A 20,768-nucleotide genomic window follows, 5' to 3' on the forward strand; every position below is an offset into this window, starting at 1 on the left:
AAGGAAGTAAAGATGGTTAAATTCAGTCAGTTTTCCCAAGTCACCTCTTTTATGTCTTCAGCACAGTTCCTAAGTTAAGAAGCATCAAGGGCTTGTTCAAAGACAAAGCCTTTCTGCCAGGTGGCCAGGCTGAGACCACTTAACTTATCTGTGGAACTGACTCCATTGGGTGTGAATGCAAACTTTCGACCATCTTTCTGCCATAATACTTACTGCTTTGCACAAGGGGACTGAGAAACTGGTGAATTTGGAATTGGTTTAAATATCCATGTAACACATGTATTTTTTTAATTGATTTGAGAGAGAGGAGAAAGGAGAGAGAGGAAGAGAAGGAGAGAGAAGGAGAGCAGTAGAGAGAGAGAGAGAGAGAGAGAGAGAGAGAGGAAGAAAGATCTATTTGCTGTTCCACTTATTTATGCACTCATTGATTGATCCTTCCATGCACCCTGACCAGGGATCGAACCCACAATCTTGCATATGGGGAAGACGCTTTAACCAACTGTCCAGGGCCTATTTATCACATGTATTTTAAAGACCTACTACACACCAGATAATGTTCTAAAAGCTAGATTAACAGAAAACATAAACATAACACTGAGACAAGCAATGTCAGCTATATAGACATTTGGAGAATTTAAAAATATTTTTTTATCTAAACCGATTGATTTATGTCTAGTTGTTCTGTTTAAAAATTTTTGTCTATTAAAGCCACTGGAAAATAGATCTAGTTTTGAGGGGTGGGCAAAATGGGTGAAGGTGTTCAAAAGGTACAAATTTCCAATTATAAAATAAGTCTCAGGGATGTAACGTGCATTTGAAAGTTGTTAAGAGAGATCTTATAAGTTCTCCTCATAAGAAAAGTTTTTATAACTGTGAGGTGTTAACTAGACTTACTGCAGTGGTCATTTCACAATATATACAAAATTGAATGATGATGTTATACATCTGAAACTAATGTAATGTTATATGTTAATCACATCTAAAAAAAACTTCTTTTTAAAGTATCTCTTGCCTGACCTGTGGTGGCACAGTGGATAAAGTGTCGACCTGGAATGCTGAGGTCGCTGGTTCAAAACCCTGGGCCTGCCCGGTCAAGGCACATATGGGAGTTGATGCTTCCTGCTCCTCCCCCCTTCTCTCTCTCTCTCTCTCTTCTCTAAAATTAATAAATAAAATTTTTTTTTAAATAAATAAATAAAGTATCTCTTCATATTACATGGTATTTGGCATTTATTTATCCTATGGTTGATTACTAAGGCTAGAATATGTAGTATGTGCTAATTAGTTTTGTTTTCTTTTTTAATTTTTTATTTATTGATTTTAGCAAGAAAGAAAGGGAGAGAGAGAGAGATAGAGACAGGAACACTGATCTGTTCCTGTATGTGCCCTGACCAGGGATCAAACCAGCAGCCTCTGCACTTTAGGATGATGCTCTGAGCTATCCAGCCAGGGCAGTTTCTTTCCATTGTATAAATTCTCATTGTACAAAACAAAGAGCAATGTGGGTCTAGAAACATTTTAGAAATAGGGTGTATATTATGTGCGTATTTTAATTTAGAAATAAGAAGTTGTATTTACTTCTCTTCCCAGAATACTTAGAAATCTCTATTTCAAACATTTACATAGCTTTACTGAAGGCCCAAAACTTAGAATTCTTTGATTTGCTCACACCAGTATCTCTAAACCTCCACACTACTGATATTTGGGGATGGTTATTTTTTGCCGCGGGGCTGTGCTATGCATTACAGGACACTCAGCAGCACCCAGATCCTCTGTCCACTAGATACCCTCCAGTTGTGAACACTAAAAATGTTTCTTCACGTTGTCAAAACCACCTCCCAGGCCCTGGCCGGCTCAGCGGTAGAGCGTCGGCCTGGCGTGCGGGGGACTCGGGTTCGATTCCCAGCCAGGGCACACAGGAGAAGCGCCCATTTGCTTCTCCACACCCCCCCCCCCTTCCTCTCTGTCTCTCTCTTCCCCTTCCGCAGCCAAGGCTCCATTGGAGCGGGGATGGCCCGGGCGCTGGGGATGGCTCCTTGGCCTCTGCCCCAGGCGCTAGAGTGGCTCTGGTCGCGACAGAGCGACGCCCTGGAGGGGCAGAGCATCGCCCCCTGGTGGGCAGAGCGTTGCCCCTGGTGGGCGTGCCGGGTGGATCCCGGTCGGGCGCATGCAGGAGTCTGTCTGACTGTCTCTCCCCGTTTCCAGCTTCAGAAAAAATACAAAAAAAAAAAAACAACAACAAAAAAAACCCACCTCCCAGTAAGAACCACTCACTGGGCTCTGGCCAGTTGGCTCAGTGGTAGAGCATTGGCCTGGCATGTAGAAGTCCCAGGTTCAATTCCCAGTCAGGGCACACAGGAGAAGTAACCTTCTCCTTCTCCACCCTTCCTCCTCTCCCTTCTCCTTCTCTCTCTCTCTCCCTCTCTCTTCTTCTCCTGCAGCCATGACTCAAATGGTTTGAGCAAGTTGGACCCGGGCACTGAGAATGGCTCCATGGCCTTGCCTCAGGCACTAAAACAGCTTGGTTGCCAAACTACACAGTAGTGGCCCCAGATGGACAGAGCATCGGCCCCAGACGGGTTACTGGGTGAATCCTGGTCAGGGCGCATGCGAGAGTCTATCTCTCTGCCTCCCTGCTTCTTAAAAGAAAAAAAAATACCACTCACTGTTCTTCACTGACTAAATAGATTGTCCTGTGGCATCAAAGGAAGTTCCAAATGTTGACAAGAGAAAATGATATGTGAGTCCCTGCTCCACTAGGCCTTCCTCATGCCTGCCCAGTCACAGGCCTTCAGTGTTTGATAAAGGGAAAGTAAATCATCCCTGTGAACCAGTCAGAAAACAAAGTATAAGAAATTTGAAATAGCCACTGATCCAGGTGTAGAAAGAAAAAAATTTGCCTGGCTATGTAAACAGAACAAAGCAAATATTTGATTAAAAAGCGGAGGGCGGCCCTGGCCGGTTGGCTCAGCGGTAGAGCGTCGGCCTGGCGTGCGGGGGACCCGGGTTCGATTCCCAGCCAGGGCACATAGGAGAAGCGCCCATTTGCTTCCCCTCCTTCCTCTCTGTCTCTCTCTTCCCCTCCCCCAGCCAAGGCTCCATTGGAGCAAAGATGGCCCAGGCGCTGGGGATGGCTCCTTGGCCTCTGCCCCAGGCGCTAGAGTGGCTCTGGTCGCTCGCAGCAGAGATGCCCCGGAGGGGCAGAGCATCGCCCCCTGGTGGGCAGAGCGGTTGCCCCTGGTGGGCGTGCCGGGTGGATCCCGGTCAGGCGCATGCGGGAGTCTGTCTGACTGTCTCTCCCCGTTTCCAGCTTCAGAAAAATACACACAAAAAAAAAGCGGAGGGCGGCCCTGGCCGGTTGGCTCAGCGGTAGAGCGTCGGCCTGGCGTGCAGGAGTCCCGGGTTCGATTCCCGGCCAGGGCACACAGGAGAGGCGCCCATTTGCTTCTCCACCCCTCCCCTTCTTCCTCTCTGTCTCTCTCTTCCCCTCCCGCAGCAAGGCTCCATTGGAGCAAAGATGGCCCAGGAGCTGGGGATGGCTCTGTGGCCTCTGCCTCAGGCGCTAGAGTGGCTCTGGTTGCAACAAAGCAAAGCCCCAGATGGGCAGAACATTGCCCCCTGGTGGGCATGCCAGGTGGATCCCGGTCGGGCGCATGCGGGAGTCTATCTGACTGCCTTCCCATTTCCAGCTTTGGAAAAATGAAAGAAAAAAAAAAAAAGCGGAAAGCATACACTAAACACATAGGAGATACAAGGAGTAAAATTAGTCCCTGGTGCTCAGGTAGCTTACAGTTAGCGGGGGAGACACATATGCAGGTAGCTATAAGAAGCAGACTGCAGAAACTACCACTACAAATACAGATGACACTGCGTGTGTGTCCCTGGCTCCACCTTTGGGAACATCAGAAGAGACTCCTTGAAGGAAGCTGGCATTTGAGGTGGGTTTTGAAATAAAAGTAAAATTCTGACAAAAATGGCATAGACAAGAGGGAGAAACATAAGCAGAAGTTGAATATTTCTTCTTGGAAAAATAGTGAGCAGTTCAATCGGGAACATTTAAAATGTATAGCAGAAGGGACTGTGAAACATGAAGGAAGAGGGAATGGGTGCAGATTGCTGGGGGAGGGGGGGTGTCTAAAAGCCTGAAGAAGGAGTTTAGATGAATGGTTTGTTCAAGTCACGAGCAGGAAACTGACCTATCTGAGATGAGGCTCAAGGTAAGACACCGGGTATGGGAGATCCTGAGGCAATGCTGATTACTCCTCATAGTAAGACAGGTTTAATGAAATGCTACTTTCCCTTAGTATATGTCTTGCATTCTATGTTTTGTTCTATTTTATTCTTTATCATTTTTTTCTAAGTGATAGTAAACACCCAATAATTTGATGCCACAACCTACCAATGGATTTTGCAAAGCACTTTGTTAGACCTTTTGGGTAAATTTGGTGAGTTCACATATTTGGGGTACTGGAAATGAGGAATAGGGTAAGAGAGAGACAGCTGGTCTAGAACTGACAAGACACATTGTAGGGACTGGCAGGATGGGATAATGAAACGCCAAGGGTAACTCTGGGGTGGTAGTAACCTGGTATGTGTGCAGAGCTTTTGTGGGGGTTGGATAAATTATGGAATACTACACAGGCATTAATGTGAATTAGAACTGTAATTATAGACAAGCAAATATGATATGTTTTTACATACTTAAAAATCCAATTCCTGAATAATGTATTATGTCATCATATGAAGCTTTAAAAAGATTAAAACTATATTATGATAATATATTGTATAACATATCATATAAAATATATGTAGGCAGCTGCTGTGGAAATCAGTATGATGATTCCTTGAGAAATTAAACCTAAAATTACCAAATGACCCAGCAATTCCACTTCTGGATGTAACCCCAAAAGAACCGAAAGCAGGCACTTGAACAGATTTTGTACACCCATGCTCACAGCAGCATTACTCATCATTCACAACAGCCAAAAGGGAAAAGCAACTCAAGCATCTATGGAGGGCTGGGTGAACAAACCAAATGTGGCCCATCCATACAATGGACTATTATTAAACCTAAAAAGGGAAAGAAATTTTAACACAATTTTACAACATGGATGAACCTTGAAGACATTAGGCTAAGTGTAATAAGCCAATCACAAAACTGTCAATGGAAGAAAATAAATAAATGTTTTAAATGGATGACTGGTTTGAGTTATAATATGGTCAATTTTGAACCCTAAGTATTCCCTAGTCAACTCAAGGAGTTTAAGAATAAGGTATATTGCTAGTTTTCAGTGTCTCCTGGGGAACCGTGCCACTCCCATTCTAACTGAAAAAAGCAGTAGAGGTGTTATCAAATCTGACCTGAAAGTGAACTGTAGGTAGGCACACACTCCCCTCCAAAGCATTCTTACACAATGAAACTGAACTTTGAATTCAGCAGGGCACTTCTCTCTTGAAGACGTTACTGGTTACCTGTCCCTAGGTGTCAAACAGCAAGTCCATTTCTTCCCACATGAAATGGAGTAACAAAATGCTGCAGGCTAAGTGAGAAAGACAGTGCTGCAAAAGAGGACCTAGAAAGGGCCTGGCACCCCACAAGTTAGTCGTCCTGCCGCCATCAACTACGCAAGGAAGGAGATCATTCCAAAATCTCAGGCTATCGAATCTCACATTCTTATGCTGACTTCAAATATGAGCACAGCTTCATGTAAGATCTAAGTAAATACACCAGAGCATTGATTAAGGGTAAGATCTGAAGAACGTCATCATAAACCCCCACTCTAACTCCACAAGTCTTGTGACAGGAACATTAAGGAAAGCTCCAGGAATTTAATGCCACTACAATTTTTAAATAAACATCAGCCCCTCACTAAGTGTCAAAGGTTATGATGACTCAGGACACAGAGGAAGAAATGCTCCTAGTAGCTAGCAGAAGCCAAATTCAGGCCATGCAATTTAGTGACCAGGAAAAAATGAGCTGATACATAAGTCAACTTCTAATAGTTAAAGAAATAATTGTACTTTACCAAAGACAGTCTTCTAAGTCAAAAAAAGATTTCTCTAAGCAAAGCTGACAGGAAATTAAACCCTTTCTGCCAGGTCACAAAAGCCTCAATACCCATAAGATGGTAGGTTTTTATAGGAGAAATGCCTCATATGCCCAACATTATACATAGGTGTTCGTGTCAATTCTTTGTCAATTTTTATTTAACTTTCTTTTTAAAAAAATGTTAAAAGTACTGATTATCATACAGTAAAATTAACTTTTATTTATTTTGATGTATAGATATGATTTTAAAATGTTACTACCACCACTATTAGGGTACAGAAAAGTTCCATCACCCCAAAAAGCTCCCTCCTGCTGTTCCTTTATAATCACACTCTCCCTAACCCTTCCTCTGGCAACAACTGATTTGATCACTATAGTCTTATCCTTACAAGAATGTCATAAAAATAGAATCATACCTTTCAATCCTGGCTTCTTTCACTCAACATTAAAACCTTAAAAGATTCACCCGTTGTTGCATGTATTAATAGTTCCTCAGTTCCTCCCTTTTTATTGCTAAGTAGTACTGCAGAGTACAGATGTACCACAGTTTAACTATTCATTCATTAAAGGACAGTTTAATAGCTTCAAGTTTGGGCTATTATAAATAACACTACTGTGAACATTTTGTTTCTGTGTGAACAAAAATTTCATTAGGTAAATACCCAGAGGTACGATTACTGGATCATATGGTAAATTTATGTTCAACTCTGTAAGAAACCATTGAGCTGCTGCTCTCCAGGGTGGCACTTCCTTCCCTCCTGCGTTCCCACCAGCCAGGTGGGGCGGTGATTCCAGCTGCTCACAGTTCTTGTCAGCACTTGGTACTGTTGTTATTTTAGCCATTCCAACAAGTATGCAGTGATGTATCATGGTTTCAATTTACTTAATCATTTTAATGAGCATCTTAGAAAAATAGTACACACTATTCCCTTAGAGAATGCTGAACATAAATTCTTCTGACTCAAAATCATCCGTGTCAACACTGTGACATTCTCGGGGGGCTACTGAAGTACATAGGGTTGTTTTTTTATAGTAGCCCCCAAATTATGTCTTCTTTAATAGTTTTTATCTTCTCTCTTGTAAACTGTTCATTCTTGCTATTTATTGTGCTCCTGCCTCACAGACTTTCTCTGCATCCATTCTCAAGGTGAATTTAGAAATCGGTAACTAAGCTTATCAGAATTACACCTGAAAAGGAGAGGGGAGTCTATGAGGAAGAGAACTTGATTCCTCGATGAGGAAAAAGGAAGTTGTTCGGGTTTTTTTCTTTCTAGGTCACTGTACCCAAACTTCCCGATATCTCCTTTAGTTGCTGAGAAATTTCTAGTAGCTAAATTTCTTAGGTATTTTCCAAAAAGGTGAGGCTGCCAGACAGGTAGCCACCAGGTAATGGAGTCATTACTACATTAATCTGTGCAATTAACACTATACTATGATTCTGTATCAGCAGTTAAAAGTTTATCTAAATCAAAATAATTATAAGCAAAATTATCTTGTATCCAGAAACCTAAGTGGAAGAAATTACCTTAAATCTAGTTCAAATTTAGTTTCCAAACACTTATTCACACACTGGTCAAAAATCTGAGAGCCCAGCGGATAAGTGAGATATTCACAGGGGCACCAAAATTAATATAAAAAAATTTTACAATTAAAAGATACAATGGTATACACACTGATTTTAATCCTAATATGTATAATGTTCCTCTGAAAGACACTTGATTAGAAAGCTCATCCTGTCTTTTCAGTGAGTAGTTTCCATCTCTGAACAAGGTAAAACTGTCCACACTCTCATGACATCTCCTAGAGGTGGATCACTTCTGGAAATCTGCCTTACTCCTCCAAGAGCCCAGGTTCCAAAACAGAAAATGCCAGCAGCAACCCCTGGCTCTCATCCCGAACTTCCCCAGAGAGAAACGCTGCCTCGGTGCCAGGCTCACAGACCAATCGCCGTTCCGTTAGCAATCTTGACCCGCAGACTTAGAAACCCTGTCACCAATTGCAACAGGATCGGGGTGGGACTTCCGCTATCACTTTAGGATTAACCACCACCATCTCAGCGCAGGCAGTAAAGGGACAGTCAGGAAGACTGAATCTCACAAAGTTGCGGTTTCAAACAGAAATAAAGGAAGGGGAAACAAACTTAAGGACAGAGTGGCAAAATTCACAAAACAAAACAAAACAAAACAAAAAGTTAAAGAAAAACAGTAAAAAAAAAAAAAAAAAGGGAAGCAAAACTGATTTTCATGTTATCTCTGCCCTCAGTGCTGGTCCTGAAACTACCCATGGCCCGAGTTCAGCGAGGCGCCCTCTGCCAAAGAGACAGCAGAGCAGCCACAGCCACAGCTCTAATTACCTGGGTGCACGGCCCAAAGTGGCAGAGTCCCCGCTGTTCAGAGAGAAGTAAATCCTGGAAACTGATTTACACGCTCATCTCCCTGACTCAGAACTACTCCTTTCACAGGAGACACACAGAATCCAAGACTTTGTTCCCATACACTCTAAATCACAGAACTGATAAAATTTCATCGAGTCAAATGTTACTACGCTTTGAAATCGAACATAAAAATCAGACAACTTCTCCAAAACTGCTCTCTTACAGGGAGGTTTTCCAGGGGGGCCAATTCTGCAGCCCTTATCCAGGTCACCGCCTAGCTGAAACACAATGACAAGCAGCTGACAGTTTCCACCCAACTCCATTGGCTGGGGGACCGTGCTCGTCGACATCTAGCCCACCTTCCCTCAAGGGAAACCTGTTGCTGCCTAAGCACTGCTACTCTGAAACGGATACACCTCGTCCAAGTTCAGGCTAGTCACCAGCCCGCCTCAAAGTGCGGGGGAGCCCTCGAGAAAATCAAAGGGAGGGGCGCTGCACCCTGCAAGCCTGGTCTGCACCTACCCGCCGGTCCTGAGGGTCTGGAACCGCCTGGGCAGCGCTATCCCCGGGCATTCACAGCCGCTAGCCAGATTCCAGGCCGTGCGTCCATCCTGCGGCCCGGAGAACCGGAAGGCGAGAGCGGCGCCTGCGACCCAGATCCCGGCAACCCTGACCCCCGGCTCCAGTGACCCTGGCCCACCCCAACCCCAATCCTAGTGAGCCCGAACCCCCTGACCCCAGGTCCTCAAACCCAGGCCAACCCAGGCCCTGCCCTGACCCCACCCCCCGGCCTCCCAGAACCCAGTCCGACCCCGGCCCAAATGAGCCCAGCCCGCCCGGGCTCATGCCCAGCCCAACCCCGTCCCCGACGCTAGCCCGCCCGCCGGCCGCACCTTGACGTGGAAGCGGATGAGCGCCAGGCGGATGCAGTGCGCCATGCAGACGGGAGGCAGGAACCAGACTTTGGGCGGCGGTGTGCCCTTGTTCTGGACATGGCTGACGATCTGCTGCGCTGTCTGGCGCTCGTTGCCCTGCCGCTTGACCCACTCGTGCAGCCGCGCCTTCTCGAGCGCGCCGTTAAAGAAGACGAAGAGCTCGATGTTGCCGCCGAAGCAGGCCTTGGCCAGCGCGGCCAGGTAGCCGAGCATGTGGTTCCACTGGCCGCCGCTCACCCAGTCGGTGTAGAAGCCGCCGTAGAGGCGGTGCAGGCAGTTGTCGGCGTCCACCAGCAGGCGCAGCGGAGTGTGCGGGGGCCGCTGCCGCCCGCCGCCCACCAGGCTGCCCCGGGCCAGCTTCTGCAGCTCCACCGGCACCACGGCGCTCGGGCAGTGCTTCTCGATGTAGTCCTGGAAGCCCTGCACGCCCATGGCGGCGGCGGTGGCGGCGGCAGCGGGCGCGGGGCGGCGGGGCGGCGGGGCCGCGGGCGGCGGGGCCGGGGGTGGCGGGGCCGTGGCGCGGCCGGGCGGCGGCGGGCTCTAGGGGGGGCCGGGGCGGGCCGCGGTTGTGCTCATGGCCGCTGCGGCCGCCATGTGCTGCCGCCTCCCAGGGCCATGGCGGGGAGGGACTGCGCGGTGCGCCGCTCCAGGCCCAGGCCAGGCAGAGGCGGCCTCTCGCGGGCGGGCGGGCGCGCGGCGGCGGGGCGGGGCCGTGCGAGCTGACGCACGCGGCCGGCGGAAGAGGCGGTGCCGCGGCCTGCGAGCGCAACCTGCCGTCTGCGGCCCTCCAGCAGCCGGCCAGGTGGAGGAGGACGACTCGGTTTAGAGGCAGCGGCCGGGCGGCCTGGCCCGGGGAGAGCGCCCGGACACCCGCGGCGCCTGGGATCCTCGGGGTGATGGCTGCGTCCCCATCCCCATGCTTCAGACCAGTCCGGAGGCCCTGTCTCCACCCCCACCCTGGAGCGAGTCACCCAAGGAAGCCCTTTCCAGTCACCCGGCAGGCCCGTTGGTCCCTAGATCCGGTCACCCCAAGGAAGACCTTTCCTGCCCCAGACCCAGTCGCCCGAGGAGGCTGCGTCCTGTCTTTGGATCCAGCCCCCCTGAGGAGGCCCTTTTCCCTTGTGAGGTCCCGTCACCTCCCGAGGCCCACCATGTCCCCGGTGGCCAGTCACCTGAGGGAAACTGTGTCCTGAGTCTGGTCGCCCCTAGGAGGCCGAGGTCCGGCCTCGTAGTCTGGTCATCTCGAGGAGGCCGGTACCTCCCCAGGCGGACCTGGTGCCCTGCGGGGTGGCTGCGAAAGGGAAGGTGGGCAGGCAGGTCTGGAGCTTGGAAGTCCGGGTGCCCTTGGGAGGGAGGAGCGAGAAGACGCCACTGTCCCCGGTGGAGAAAGGAATCGTGTTGCCGCGCTTTGTCCCCGGGTTTGGTGCCGAGCTTCGGAAATGCTCACCTGCTTTCTCAGCCTTAATCGTGGTGATATCTTTAACTGAGAAAATACTCTACAGAATCTGGTTGTTCACAAGGGGTTGGAGTCCTTACACCGGGAGAACTGGAAAGGTGTCGGATTGACCCCAATACGCTGGATTCGCGGCTCTCCTAGGAGAAATGAGCTGCGGGGAGCGTCAAGGGGCCCACTGGAGCTCCCTGTCGGGAGCAGGGTCCCTATGGGTGGTCCTGACTGAAGCCACTCAGTGGTTTTACCGCCTGAAGGAGCCTGGGGCTTCTTTTTATCACTGTTTACAACGGTGACAGATTTCCTGGCCCAGACCCTAAAATGACACTCGACAATGTCTGAGTATACAAGTAACCTTAGTGTCAGATCATCACAGAAGAGACTTCTTCCTTGACTCCCTTTCCTGAGGCTAGACCCCTTCTCTTAAGGAGAGAGATTTACATCTTTGTTGCTATGTGACATCTTCTGGAAGGGGGTCCTTTTATGGCCCAGGGCGCTGCAGTAACCACTTTTATAGTCAATACTGTAAATATATTATGCGTCAATAAAATATAAAAACAAATGTCTTGCAAAACGAAAGCATTTGGAAACTCAGAACTCTTAATTTTTAAGAGCTTGGAAGTGGCACTTTTACTCACCTCCAGCCAAAGGCGAATTAAGACTGGTTGAGGCACCAGGCGCAGAAGAAAATATTGGGCCACTTGTCGTGAGAAAAAAGTGTAAAGTTGGGGTTTTCCGGGGCCCTTCAGAAGTCGGGGCCTAGGGCGCGCGTCCGGTGCGCCCGCCGTTAAATCCCCTTCTGCCTCCATCCTTCTCCCATCTGTTCTTTTTCTGAGGAAACCCCTCTAGAGGAGCAGACTCAGACAGCGGGTGCAGAGCAGATGGAGCCTGAGCAGGTATAGGCTACAAGAAGCCCCATACTCTTTGTCACTGAAAAAGCAGGTGTAATTTTTAAATTTCTTATAATGACACCTCAGATACAGGCCAGTGTGCTATATCCATAAATAAAATGCTCTTGGTATTTTGATAAGTACGTTTACTTTTTAAAAAACAAACTGTGGCACCTGACCAGTGGTGACTCAGTGGATAGAGTGTCAATCTGGACACCAAGGTCCCAGTTTCGAAACCGCGAGGTCACTGGCTTGAGCATGAGATCATCAATGTGATCCCATGGTCGCTGGCTTGAGCCCAAAGGTCACTGGCTTAAAGCCCAAGGTTGCTGGCTTGAGCAAGGAGTCACTGGCTTGACCTGAGCTCCCTGGTAAAGGCACATATGAGAAGCAATCAATGAATGACTAAAGTGACGCTACTATGAGTTGCTGCTTATCATCTCTCCCTGTCTTTTGCTTGCTAAAAAACCCAAAACAAATAACTGGGGCAAGTTAAGCCACTTACCCATGCACAAAATGGTGATAAAGCTAGAATTATATGTTATGTAGAAATCCAATTAGTCATTTAAAGCTATGTTAAATATTGACACTCCAAAAGTATTCAAACTTCCTTCTGTAACTCATTGCAGGTTCATAAGATTGAGTAGAGAAGTTTTCATCGTTGTACCATATTTCCCCATGTATAAGACCCTTTTTTTTTTAAATTTGGGAACTAAAAACTGGGTGCGTCTTATACAGTGGTTGTAGAGTTCTTTTCCTTGAATTTGACAGTGATGAGTTGTATGACTTTTATGATGAACAGAATTTGAGTTCAATAACTTTATGTAATACTTTTTTTTTTTCAAATTTCGGGCCCCAAAAATAAGGTGCGTCTTATACAGGCAAGCGTCTTATACATGGGGAAATATAGCATTTTAATTTATAGCTTTCATAATATTATATATGTTTATCTTCACTATGTACTGTTTTTATTTCTTTTAAAATGTGCTTCTTTTAATTTGTTAAATACTTTAGTACCAGTACCTGGGATTCTGGAATTAAATTTATTTTTACCTTGAGACAGTGTAGAGCAGTGGTCTCCAACCTTTTTGGGCCACGGACTGGTTTAATGTTAGAAAATATTTTCACAGACCGGCCTTTAGGGTGGGACAGATAAATGTATCACGTGACCGAGACAGGCGTCAAGAGTGAGCCTTGGCCCTAGCCGGTTAGCTTAGCGGTAGAGCGTCGGCCTGGCATGCGGGGGATCCGGGTTCGATTCCGGCCAGGGCACATAGGAGAAGCGCCCATTTGCTTCTCCACCCCCTCCCCCTCCTTCCTCTCTGTCTCTCTCTTCCCCTCCCACAGCCAAGGCTCCATTGGAGCAAAGATGGCCCAGGCGCTGGGGATGGCCCCTTGGCCTCTGCCCCAGGCGCTAGAGTGGCTCTGGTCTCGGCAGAGCAACGTCCCGGAGGGGCAGAGCATCGCCCCCTGGTGGGCAGAGCATCGCCCCTGGTGGGCGTGCCGGGTGAATCCCGGTGGGGCGCATGCGGGAGTCTGTCTGATTGTCTCTCCCCGTTTCCAGCTTCAGAAAAGTACAAAAAAAACCAAAAAACAAAAAAAAACAAAAGAATGAGTCTTAGACAGATGTAACAAAGGGAATCTGGTCATTTTTTAAAAATAAAACATCGTTCAGACTTAAATATAAATAAAACGGAAACAATGTTATTTATCCTTTCTCTGCGGACCGGCACCAACCGGTACTGGTCCGCGGCCCCGGGTGTTGGAGACTACTGGTGTAGAGTACAGTACTAAGCTTCAGGTTTGATGTCCAATTACCATATGTGTGGGATCCTACCTCTGTGCCCTTGCAAAAATTATGTAACATTTCTAAACTTTTTTTTTTATCACCTGTACAATGAAGATTGTTATTGTACTTACCTCCCAGATTGTTTTAAGGATTAAGTGAAATAATTTGTGTGCTTACCACACAGCAAATGCTCCATAAATACTGGGTTTTGTCATTCTTACTGCCACCTATTATTATTGTATAGACTTGAGATTACAGACTAGTTATTTTACTTTTTGACACTTTAAAATTCATTTTAGTAAGCATAAAACATAAAATTCATTTATGCTTATTTTCCATATTCAACTATGAGTTAACTTTAAAAAATAACTAATTCTTTTATTTTTAAGCAACATTATAAATGACTGGCAAATGTTTGGCTGATAAATACATTATGTAATGTGCATCCTCAGCTCAAATTTAGGGGTTGGTTAAAGTTAAAGTTTTAAAATATCAATGCAAAAGTAAACATCTGTATTTAAAAATTAATTAAAAATTATAATCTTGGATTCTCAACATGTGACAACTAATTGCTGGGAACTTTATTTTCCAACCACTTTATCTTTGGACAATTCACTTTGAGAGCATCTGAGAAAACTTTTCATTTCACAGAGAGATTGCCATACAAGTGAGGGAAAAAAAATCTGAAAAAATAAAACAAAAATGCTAAAAAGGACACGGCCCCATGCCTCACAAAAATTACAAAAGGAAATATAAGGAAAAAAAAGTTATGTTTAATCGATGAAGAGAGCCAGCCCATGGTGTGCAGAAATTAGTAATGTGTGGAAAATCAAGAACAGAAATACTTATCTTCAGCTCTTTTACATTTCAACCAATTGGTTTTTAATCAATTTACCTACCTACAACCCAAAGTAGGAAAATATTGTCCATCTTAATTATGTGATTCTTTCCGAATTAAAATATTTCATAGTAGAATGATACCTTTAATTAATATTCTACTCAGTTCAGACTTCTATCCAACAGCAATAAAAGATAAGCTTTTATTTTTTCAAGTAAGGTGATAAAGACCCTTGGTCTGATCCATATAATCATTAGCATAAATTGGGGAGAACAGCAGGCTAGGGCTAAACTTGGAATCTGTGACCCTGGGAGAGAGCAAATTAATTCCTGCCTGGGATTTTAACCTGTAATGTTTACCTAAAAGTAGGCTCTAATCTGTTGATTGATTGTCAACTTAAATTACCAGGAAGAGCACACAGGTGTCTCTATAGTCTTGAAGATTTTGTTCTTTTTTGTTTTGGTATTCTGGAATTAGAAAGTGCTGTCTTTAATTATGTGAATTAAAAGTCCTGTTACAGGTGTGAATTCATTTTTTTTTTAAACAAGTACATTTACTGTTTTAAAATGTAAGCCAGGCCTGACCTGTGGTGGTGCAGTGAATAAAGCATCAATCTGAAATGCTGAGATCACCGGTTCAAAATCCTGTTCAAGACACATATAGGAGTTGATGCTTCCTGCTCTTCCCTCAACCCTTCTCTCTCTCTCTCTATCTCTCCTCTAAAATGAATAAAGTCTAAAAAAAATAAGCCAATGAAAAAATATAAGCAAATTTCTATAAATTTACATTTCTGGGACTTTTCAAAAATAGAAGAAACTCCCGAATGCATGGCTGACAAATACTATATAATCAATTGATTATCATTTCAGTTGAAGGTTACTGCAGCCCTTTATCATTGTACTTTTCCCTTCTCTATCTACAACTGTTGAGGTTCTTAGGTGCCCATTCTTTCTGAAGTCTGCAAATTACTGTTTGTATCCCCCCTTTACCACTTATGGGAATGCCCAGAATCCCTCTCAACACTTCTAGAGAACATGCAAGATCCCTTCCTCCCACATTTATTCTTATTGACACAAGACTCAAGAGTCAGACTTTGTCTTGACTCCAACCCTCACCACTGAGAGCTGCTGAGGAGCCAGCTGACCAACACCCACAGGGCTGCTTTGGAAGACAATACTCGGCTGCATATATATTCTTTCTTACGTGCGTAGCGAACTTATATTCATCCTTGAAACACTGCCTGACAGACTCGAAAGAAAATTTTATTTTTTATTTTTTTAAGCGAGAAGGGTGGGGACAGACAAGAAGGGAGAGAGATGAGAAGCATCAATTCTTTGTTGCAGCACCTTAGTTGTTCATTGATTGCTTTCTTATGCCTTGACCTGGGGACTCCAGCCAAGCCAGTGACTGCTTGCTCAAGCCAGCAACCATGGGGTCATGTCTATGATCCCACATTCAAGCCGGTAACCCATGCTCACACCAGTGACCTTGGGGTTTTGAACCTGGGTCCTCTGCATCACCAGGCCAACACTCTAGCCACTGCACCATCACCTGGTCAGGCAAAAAATAAAATTTTCTTTTAGTAAACTAAATTTTATTTTAAAATTTGATATAAGCCCGGGACAGTTTGCTCAGTGGTAGAGCGCCAGCCTGGCATGTGGATGTCCCAGGTTCAATTTCTGGTCAGGGCACACAGGAGAAGCAACCATCTGCTTCTCCACCTCTCCCCCTCCAATTCTCTCTCTCTCTCTTCTCTTCCCACAGCCATGACTCAATTAGTTTGAGCACATCAGTTCGCCCCAGGCACTGAGGATGGCTCCATGGAGACTCAGACTAAGGCTCTAAAAAATAGCTCAGTTGCAAGCATAGCCCCAGATGAGCAGAGCATCAGCCCCAGAGGGGGGTTGCTGGGTGGATCCCGGTCAGGGTACATTCAGGAGTCTGTCTATTTCCCCTCCTCTCACTTGGAAAAAGAAAAAAAAAATTTTTTTGTTTTAATTTGGTATAAATCAAATGAGAAATTTATTTCTTAAAACCAGGAATTCCTGCCTTAGCCAGTTAGCTCAGTCCATTAGAGCATTGTCCAGAAACAACAAGGTTGTGGTTTGATTCCTGGTCAGGGCACATATATGTAGCAACCAATGAAAGCACAACTAAGTGGTCAATGAATATCTCCCTCCCTGCTCCTCTTCCTCACCCTTTCTTTCTAAAATCAATCAATTAAAAGAAGAAGAAAAAAAAAACAACAGGAATTCCCATCCACAAGTACAAAACGATTGTAAGATTCAAACATTTAAAGATCATTATTATTAAGTGATCTCTTACATTTGTGCAAACCATAAAGATGTTTCTGGAAAGAGCAATTCTCTCACACCAGACAATGATGAACCTGACCTCTAGGAGCGTCTGTTGCCTCAGACACAGGTGGGAGCACACAACTGTTGCCAAAGGAACAGATCAGAGTTGTGGAAAAAAGAGCTGAATGAACCAAAATTAGGTAAAATGTCTTCAAACCTGAGAGTGAAAAGAATATAGCTGTTTTGATTTTAATATGAGGAAGCAAGTACCTGGATTGACCATCTCACCAAAATATACACAACTTCTGACAAAGATATTTGGGTACCTTTAGGAAGGGAAAAGCAATGCTTAATGTCCAAATAGACATATGTTCATGAATACATGATTAAACCTTTGCTATACCCTATCCTTAAGAGGTATAGATAGACACTGTCAAGCCATGGCTTCTAAACTTAACCCATTGATTATATACTGAATCATAGATGAGTCACATGTATAAAGAACTATCCTGTTTTAATTTAATCCATTTGTCTCTTGCATGTATTTAACTCACCACATATTTGCTTAACTATCCTAAGAAACCAAAATCTACATCTTACCCCAAAGGTTCTCATAAGGAACTCCTTACAGCTTTCAACATACACTGTAACAGTTTCATGACCTAGAAATTGAGATATCCTATGCCAAATAAGATTAGTTTTAAATGGCTTAATCCAGGGGTCCCCAAACTTTTTACACAGGGGGCCAGTTCACTGTCCCTCAGACCGTTAAAGGGCCATCACATACAGTGCTCCTCTCACTGACCACCAATGAAAGAGGTAACCCTTCCGGAAGTGTAGCAGGGGGCCGGATAAATGGCCTCAGGGGGCCGCATGTGGCCCACAGGCTGTAGTTTGGGGACGCCTGGCTTAATCCATTAAGTAGATGCTTATCAATCATTCATGTTTTTTCATATTTGTAAAATACATACTGTGATTCAGATGAGGCTCACAGTAAGCTAAGAAAACAAAATATGTGCATATATAACTTGTTTGACCAAGAAAGATATTAATACCAATGAGAGATAAGATAATATATTCTAATAGATCATATGAGAAAGAAATTAATATTAAATTGGAGCTTCCACCTTTCACTTTCAGTCAAGAGTTAGTAACAGGGACTGATTACCCTTCCACCTGAAACAACACCACCAAAACAAAAAAAAAAAATGTCAAACAATGGTTCTTAAGACATTGAACATCAGTCAATGGCAGACAAAGATCCCTGAAGTGGGGAACACAGGAAATGAGCCCTGCAAATGACTGAGCTCACTGTCTGGTGAAAGTTTCCAGGTCATGATATGGAGAAGGGAACTCACAGAGCTTGGCAGCCTCCCCAGGTTAAAGGAATGGAACAGACAATCTGGGTTGAGTAAGGTGGTTAGAATTCACAGAGCAGAGTACTAGAAAGAGAAATTCTGTACAGAGAGGACTCCAGAGATTTGAAGAGGCTGCTCCTCAAATCTTTAGCTGAGGATTAGTGCATGCCTATGAACAAACTACTCAAGGCAGAAGGGAAAACCACTGGAAAGGATGAGAGGATACAATGCCTAAAGCTCATTTAGCCAGAAGTAATGACTGTTTCCCACAGATTGGAAAACCATGTAATTTAAAATTCATCAGCTAGTCGCAGTGGTCCCCATCCCCCGGGCTGCAGACCGGTACTGGTCAGTGGGCCATTTGGTACCGGTCCACAGAGAAAGAATAAATAACTTACATTATTTCCGTTTTATTTATATTTAAGTCTGAACAATGTTTTATTTTTAAAAAATAACCAGATTCCCTCTGTTACATCCGTCTAAGACTCACACTTTACGCTTGTCTCGGTCACGTGATTCATTTATCTGTCCCACCCTAAAGGCCGGTTTGTGAAAATATTTTCTGACATTAAACCGGTCCGTGGCCTAAAAAAGGTTGGGTACCACTGAGCTAGAGTACTAAAAAGGGTTTTCACTCGTAGTAAGATAAAATTTACCCTAGATAAAGATTCTGGAAAAATGATGGAGCAGGAAGCACCAGGAATCTGCCTCCCACCTAAACAACAATGGTACTGGTATTATCTATCTGAGGTAACTATATATTTTAGAACTGGGGAATCTAAAGGCTTGCAACTTCCAGAAGAAGGTTTTGGTAGTAAGTTTTGGTCAATTTCAACTCTCAAGTAGCAGCTAGAATTCCAACCGCCAGAGGGGTGGCAGGCAGTTGTGCATATGTTCCTGGAACAGCTTGCACAAAGCTTGCAGGATCCAGAGTAGGCAGAAAAGACTCTGACCTCCAAATATTGGAGATCTGTGTTCTGATCACATTACATCTTCTGATCACAGACATGCAGACAAATAAGCAGGTAGCCATTGTTGTTGCACTTCACTGCCATGTTCTCCCCTTCTCATTGTTGGGAGACACCCTGCCTCTCTGGCTGAACTGACTTCCAGAAGATTTAAAGACATTAAAGATTAGGACATTTAAAAAAAACTGCATATATAAGGGAAATTAGAAAGGCATGTACATGCCCAAGGATTGGCTCAAAAAAGTTCAAAGACATTACATTTACACCTCATGGTGATCCTTGGCACAAAGACATCCTACAACATTCGAAAAACAATAATAAAAAATAACAATAAACCCAGGGGTATGGGGAGAATCTGATTTCCAGAGTTAGTATGGTATTAGATTCAAATGTTCAGTGTTAAATAAACAAACAAAAAAAGTTACACTAGGCATACAAAGAATCAGGAAAGTATGGCCTATTCAAAGGAAAAATATGATTCAACAGAATCTGTCCCTGAAATAGAATTAATGGAAGATATATTACCAAAGACCTTAAAATGACTGTCTTAAAGTGTTCAAAGAACTATAGTGCCCTGGCCGGTTGGCTCAGCGGTAGAACGTCAGCCTTGCTGTGCAGGAGTCCTGGGTTCAATTCCCGGCCAGGGCACACAGGAGAAGCGCCCATCTGTTTCTCCACCCCTCCCCCTCTCCTTCCTCTCTGCCTCTCTCTTCCCCTCCCGCAGCCGAGGCTCCATTGGAGCAAAGATGGCCCGGGTGCTGGGGATGGCTCTGTGGCCTCTGCCTCAGGCGCTAGAATGGCTCTGGATGCAACAGAGCGATGCCCCAGAGGGGCAGAACATCGCCCCCTGGTGGGCATGCCGGGTGGATCCCGGTCGGGCGCACGCAGGAGTCTGTTTGACTGCCTCCCCGTTTCCAGCTTCGGAAAAATGAAAAAAAAAAAAGAACTATAGAAAGATGTGGAGAAAGTCAAAAAGGAGTGTGAACAAAATGAAAATATCAATAAAGAGATAATCTAAAATAAACCAAAAAGAAATTCTAGAGCAGAAAAATACAATTGAAATTAATAATACACTATAGAGATTCAAAGGCAAATTTGAGCAGCAAATGAAATAATCAGTGAACTTGGAGATAGGACAATGAAAATTATCCAGGCTGAGGACCAAAAGAAAAAGAATGAAGAAAATAAACGGAGCCTATGGGAAATGTGGGAATCCATAAATCATACTTATCATGAGAGTCCCAGAAGAGAAAAAGAAAGGGAAGGTGAGAAGATTAGACAAAATAGTGGCAGATAATGTTCAAAATTTGATGAAAAACATGAATATAAGCCCTGACCAGATAGCTCAGTTCATTGAAGTGTTGTCCCACTATGCCAAGGTTGTATGTTTGATCTCTGGTCAGGGCACATACAAGGAACAACCTATGAATGCATGGATAAGGGGAACAAGAGGTTGATGTTTCTCTCTCTCTCTTTCTCCTTTCCTCTCTCTCTAAAATCAATCAATCAATAAAATTTTTAAAGAAAGACATGAATAGCCTGACCAGGCTGTGGCACAGTGGATAGAGCATCAGACTGGGACCCGGAGGACCCAGGTTCGAAATCCCAAGGTCGCCGGCTTGAGTGCAGGCTCATCTGGCTTGAATGGGGGCTCACCAGCTTGAGCATAGGGTCGCTGGCTTGAGCGTGGAATCATAGACATGACTCCATGGTCCCTGGCTTGAAGCCCAAGGTCACTGGCTTGAGCGAGGGGTCACTTGCTCTGCTGTAGCCCCCCCAGTCAAGGCACAAATGAGAAAGCAATTAATGAACAACTAAGG

The 20,768-nt window shown here is 44.9% G+C and overlaps 1 protein-coding gene across 2 annotated transcripts in view; it reads right to left on the minus strand.

Annotated features, from left to right (window-relative positions):
* Window positions 1-9,866, minus strand: part of FAM120A (family with sequence similarity 120 member A) — a 134,019-nt gene extending 124,153 nt beyond the window's left edge. Inside the window, exon 1 of one of the 2 annotated variants that reach the window (XM_066368350.1) lies at window positions 9,317-9,866. In XM_066368350.1, the coding sequence (XP_066224447.1) occupies window positions 9,317-9,790 (474 nt within the window). In that variant the 5' untranslated portion in view covers window positions 9,791-9,866. Of the gene's footprint in view, window positions 1-8,945; window positions 9,086-9,316 lie in introns of those variants that run through there. The other variant, XM_066368351.1, reaches the window with a different exon arrangement.
* Between the last annotated feature and the right edge of the window lie 10,902 nt (window positions 9,867-20,768).

This window comes from Saccopteryx leptura, chromosome 2, assembly GCF_036850995.1.
Source record: "Saccopteryx leptura isolate mSacLep1 chromosome 2, mSacLep1_pri_phased_curated, whole genome shotgun sequence".
Lineage (NCBI taxonomy): Eukaryota > Metazoa > Chordata > Mammalia > Chiroptera > Emballonuridae > Saccopteryx > Saccopteryx leptura.